Here is a 5,322-nt window from a genome sequence, read left to right on the forward strand (position 1 = left end):
ATTTATTTATTTATTTATTTATTTATTTTAATAAATCAAGAGCGTTTCCCTGCATGCGTCATTTTACGCGCTGATGTCTTCTGCTAAAACATAAAATCTGATGATGATTTTTCATTAGAAACATTTCTGGGGGGCTTAAACCTGGAAGAAAGTGGGGCTTGGTGAGGTGGGCGGGTCCAGGTTGTAGGAGGGTCCTGCAGGGCCCAACGTGGGGGTCTGCAGGGGCCCAATAAAAGGGGAGGGAGCTGCAGAGGCTGATCAGTCGCACTGAGCAGGAAGCAGCTGCTCCAGGAACATGAAGCTGCTTCAGGAGACTGATGATGCGACAAACAAGAAAAAGGTAAAATCACTCCCAGCTCAGGCTGCAGGGACCTTTAATCTGAGGGTAGTTTGTGGTGTTTTGGTGACGTCACTGTTGAGCGTCCATTGCAGCAGTTAATTGTGGGTCACTCCCTGCAGATGATAAAGTCTCAGGTGGAGAAACGGCGCAGGGAGAGGATGAACCGGAGTCTGGAGCTCCTGAGGACCATGCTGCTGCAGGAACCTCAGCAAGTAAATGAAATGAAATCAAACTTGTGCATGGAACACAGAAAACGGTGAACGAATTCCGATTTGTGAGATTTGCTGTGTTCAGTTATTTCACACAACTTTTTCTGAGTTGGGGTTTTGAATTTGTTGCCTCGCAGAAAGAAAGGCTCTGGCTGGACTTCCAGCAGGTGTCGCTCTGTGTTTCAGTAGATGCATGGATGGATTCTGGTATTTGCAGAAATGCAGCTAAATTGTGATTTTTCTTTTGCAGTTAGTTCCAAACGGTACATTCAGCTGTTGTGTCTCACTGCAGGACGGGACGCAGCACAGGGTGGAGAAAGCTGAGGTCCTGGAACAGACGGTCCTCTTTTTGCAGAAAAAAGCCAAAGAACAGAAGAGTCCAGGTCCAAGACCCTCCTTCCAAGATGGCTTCTCCTCCTGCCTGCAGAGAGCTTCTCAGTTCCTGGGGCCCACAGGGAAGGGTCTCTGGATCGGGCCGGCGCTGGACGCGACCTTCGCCGGTCGTTTCTCACGCTCCCACGGTGAATCTGCAGCCGCTCCGAGCAGACCCCCCGGCACCTCCCTGACCCACACCAAGTCCATCCTCCAGATGCTGAGGCAGAGGTCCAAGTCCGGTCAGCCGGGGTGTGGCGTGAGCGGCGGCGCTCCTTCCCACCGACTCCCCGCAGTTCCCCAGCAGCCTCCGACACACGAGGGGCTGGAAAAGAGGGCAGAGAGACCGGAGACCAAAGAGAGCTCGTCCCAGAGTCCCCCCCTGACCCAAACTCTGTGGAGACCGTGGCCCTGATCACCAGGCTGAACTCTCAAACACTAATCCTTCATCCGTATAAGCTAGTGTCTTTTTTATGTTCTGCTGAATATCTTTGTATTTTAATCTTTATATAAGCTCCTGAGTGTGATGATGTTAAACTGAACTTGTGCATGTGCTGTAGTGTGTGTAGGCTCCTCTCCTGCTTAATGCTCAGTGTGGCAGCCAGGTGATCTGCTGGCAGGGATGAGGGCACTCTTTCACATGACCTTCAAGACCCTTCAACAGGTGAGTATGAGCTGCTTTAAGATTTTTATGATGCTGCTGTCACTGCTGCAGAGCGGGGTGGTGATGTGGGTAATGATTCATTGTCCGTTCATCACATTTCCAGGTGTTTGTGTTTGGAAGAGACCCTCATTTTCATCTCTGTGCCATGATGTCTGCTGGCATGAGTGGCATCTGTGGCTTTGTTCAATTTAACACACATCCTTCACAACAAGATATTCCCATGTCTTGTCTGTTTTGCACACTAATTTATTCTGGTTGTCTCCCTATGGTGAGCATTATTCTTTTTTTTTCTTAATAATTCTTAATTCTTTATATTTCTTTATAATAAAACATTTGTTACATTTAAAAAACCTGTGAAGTTTTTTTTAAAGTTAAAGGCCTTTTGTCTGCAGAGATTTAGGTGTGAAGCAGCTTGTGAGGCTCCAGCTGTGACGTCTGTAAAACAGCCGACTCTCTCACCTCAGTCAGGAGCACATTTGTCAGCGTTTGAAAAACAAACCAACGTCTAACAAGAGCAACTGTGTTTTCTGTAGGAACACAGTGTGAACACTGAATATCTCAAGTGAAACAGAACCTTAGCCTAAAATAAGAAAATGTTTGGAATGATTTAATTTTCCTCAGGAACAGTAAAGGTTAGTAAAGCTTTATAAACTAGCTGAGTACTAATAGCAGCACGACTAATATTAAATGTAGAAAATAATGTAGGTTGTCTAAAAGTAGCAAAAAAATAGCTAAATTTGTCAAAGGTTCAGTTATAATTAATAAATTTCTAACTTAAAGTGGAAATTGGTTAGCTAAACGCTGAAAGATTGAGCTAAAAGTAGCAAAACACAATCAAAAACCTAAGTGTTAGAAAATGCCTGCTAAAAACAAAAAATAGCCAAAGGCTAGCTAAAGTCTAAAATTAACAGAAAAGCTTAACAAAAAGTTAATTAAATGGGGCAAAAATGGAGCTAAATGTAGCCAAACTATAGCTAAATGTTGCAAATGTTTAGCTAAACGTTGCAAAGGTTTAGCTAAATGTAGAAAAAGTTTAGCTAAATGTTGCAAAACATTAGCAAAATACAGCAAACGTTTAGCTAAATGTGGCAAAAGTTTAGCTAAATGTGCAAAAGTTTAGCTAAATGTGCAAAAGTTTAGCTAAATGTAGCCAAACTTTAGCTAAATGTTGCAAAAATCTAGTTAAATGTAGCAAAGGTTTAGCTAAATGTTGCAAAAGTTTAGCTAAATGTTGCAAAAGTTTAGCTAAATGTTGCAAAAGTTTAGCTAAATGTTGCAAAAGTTTAGCTAAATGTTGCAAAAGTTTAGCTAAATGTAGCAAAAGTTTAGCTAAATGTAGCAATGTTTAGCTAAATGTTGCAAAAGTTTAGCTAAATGTAGCGATGTTTAGCTAAATGTTGCAAAAGTTTAGCTAAATGTAGCAATGTTTTGCTAAATGTTGCAAAGATTTAGCTAAATGTTGCAAAAGTTTAGCTAAATGTAGCAATGTTAAGCTAAATGTTGCAAAAGTTTAGCTAAATGTTGCAAAACTTTAGCAAAATACAGCAAACGTTTAGCTAAATGTTGCAAAACTTTAGCTAAATGTAGCAATGTTTAGCTAAATGTTGCAAAGGTTTAGCTAAATGTAGCAATGTGTAGCTAAATGTTGCAAAGATTTAGCTAAATGTTGCAAAAGTTTAGCTAAATGTAGCAATGTTAAGCTAAATGTTGCAAAAGTTTAGCTACATGTAGCAATGTTTAGCTAAATGTTGCAAAAGTTTAGATAAATGTTGCAAAGAAATTTAGCAAAATGTTGTAAAACTAGTTAAATGCAGGAAAAGTTTAGCTAAATGTTGCAAAACTTTAGCAAAATACAGCAAACATTTAGCTAAATGTTGCAAAAGTTTAGCTAAATGTTGCAAAGGTTTAGCTAAATGTTGCAAAAAATTTAGCTAAATGTTGTAAAACTAGTTAAATGTAGAAAAAGTTTAGCTAAATGTTGCAAAAATTTAGATTAGACTAAAATTAACAGACTGATGCTAAAAATAACCAAAACAATAAAGTAACAAAAGTAAAAAAAATAAATAAAAAATAAAATGACCATAGCAACATGGAAACACAGGAAAAAGGTTTAGCTGCTGTTCTGCTCTGAAAAGAGATGTTCTAAAAAAATATGGTAATTTATTCTAAAATACTGGGAATTAAAAGGCAATCATCAGTTAAAAACTAAAGTAAGAGTTGCTTTTATTTGTTTAAGTAAATAAGTAAAAAATCATGTTATTTTTTGCTCATCGTATTGATTATTTCAAAATAAAATATTGTCTCTTGTATAATTTGAACTGATTTCATAATAAAGGCTTTAAGACACTTTTTAAGTTCAAGTGTTATTCTTTTAGTTTTGCAGCTCTGGATTAATTTGAATCATTTTAAACGTCTCATTTAAATGTTTCTGAGCAGGACCCCCCCNCACACACACACACACACACACACACACACACACACACACACACACAATTACTCACATTTATTGTCCACGTGTCCATTGATGTCTTTTTCCCTTAAAATTTCAGTTTTATTCTTTTTAAATAAACATAAACACTTCTAACAAATATTTGTAAGGTAAAAACCGAGAACACAATGTAAAACTTAATGCAGTAAAAGAGCTAAATGTTATCAAATAATATTGATGAGAAATGAAGAATATGGGAAAGTTTTAACACTAAACGAACCAAACAAATTAAATGTTTGTTTTCAGCTCCAGTCCTGATAACAGACCTACTCTCTGCTTCTTTCTAGTGGGAAACAGAAGCAGAAGCTGCTGTTTGCACTTTTATCTCTTGGAGCTGCTGTGTGGGTTAAAGGAATGCATTTATGCCTTTTCACACACTTTACGCAGGATGGTGCTAATTGCGCGTCCTTAATACGCGCGTGAGAACGTTTGGATCCAGTTCTTCCGGACAAAATGTCCCTGTTCTGTCCACCTTCTTCTCAGCCGTCTGAAACAACAACAAATAAAAAAACTTCAGGGTCTGTTTTATAAATGTAAATAAGAAAAGTTGATCTAGGTAACGCTGGTTCCAATGGTTTGCGCAGTTTGTGTTTGGATTATTAAAAGGATCCTGCGCCATCTGGGCGCATGGATCAGACGCGCGTAATGACGCACGGAGAGGATATGAAATTTAAGAGATTCTGATTTATTTTTGACAATGTACTTTAAAAACCTTTAAATTAATACAATTAAAATAATCTCTGAAATGACTCCAAAGACAGAAAACAGTGAACATCTCCTCCCTCTGTCTCTTATTATGAAGCTAAATAATTTTGACGCGCGTGGAACAAATGGTGCAGTTTCTGTGAGCCGCAGCAGACCCACGTGTGGAGGTTGGAGCGGCTCCTCCTGCGCGTTCCCGTCTCCAGCATCAGTCCGCGGACATCAAAGTCTCTTCTGTTCCCATGGTAACGAGGTGACAAACCTCCATCGTTTGTCTCCCAGCTTCCTGCTGCTTTGGCGGATGTTTGTCAGCTCATAAATAAAAGGAACACGAGCCTTTAACACCCAACAGGCACGTGCTGTTCGCAGCTACTGGACCCTGCACGCGTCTTCCTCCGAGAGGAGGGGGTTCCTGTCGGGGTGGGGGTATGGGGTCCCCTGGACCGAAAGGTTTTGTGGAGGTAAGGTCATCATCCCAAACAGAACCTCCATAAACTGTTTGGTTCTTTTCAGCTTTTTGTTTTCATCAGTTTTCTGTCGATGGCAC

The 5,322-nt window shown here is 39.8% G+C and overlaps 1 protein-coding gene across 3 annotated transcripts; it reads left to right on the forward strand.

Moving 5' to 3' along the window:
• Window positions 1–251: 251 nt before the first annotated feature.
• her7 (hairy and enhancer of split related-7) lies at window positions 252–1,890 on the forward strand. 3 transcript variants are annotated; one of them, XM_014016374.1, is made up of 4 exons: window positions 252–340; window positions 460–552; window positions 842–1,585; window positions 1,689–1,890. In XM_014016374.1, the coding sequence occupies exons 1-3, from the start codon at window positions 296–298 to the stop codon at window positions 1,334–1,336; spliced, it is 633 nt and encodes a 210-aa protein (XP_013871828.1). In that variant the 5' UTR covers window positions 252–295; the 3' UTR covers window positions 1,337–1,585; window positions 1,689–1,890. The 3 variants fall into 3 exon arrangements, with proteins under 3 accessions (XP_013871828.1, XP_013871829.1, XP_013871830.1); XM_014016376.1 differs by lacking the exon at window positions 252–340 and adding an exon at window positions 687–756 and having other exon boundaries at window positions 516–552; window positions 1,689–1,880; XM_014016375.1 differs by lacking the exon at window positions 252–340 and having other exon boundaries at window positions 469–756; window positions 1,689–1,880.
• The last annotated feature ends 3,432 nt before the right edge of the window (window positions 1,891–5,322 follow it).

Source organism: Austrofundulus limnaeus, unplaced genomic scaffold, assembly GCF_001266775.1.
Source record: "Austrofundulus limnaeus strain Quisiro unplaced genomic scaffold, Austrofundulus_limnaeus-1.0 Scaffold144, whole genome shotgun sequence".
Classification (NCBI taxonomy): domain Eukaryota; kingdom Metazoa; phylum Chordata; class Actinopteri; order Cyprinodontiformes; family Rivulidae; genus Austrofundulus; species Austrofundulus limnaeus.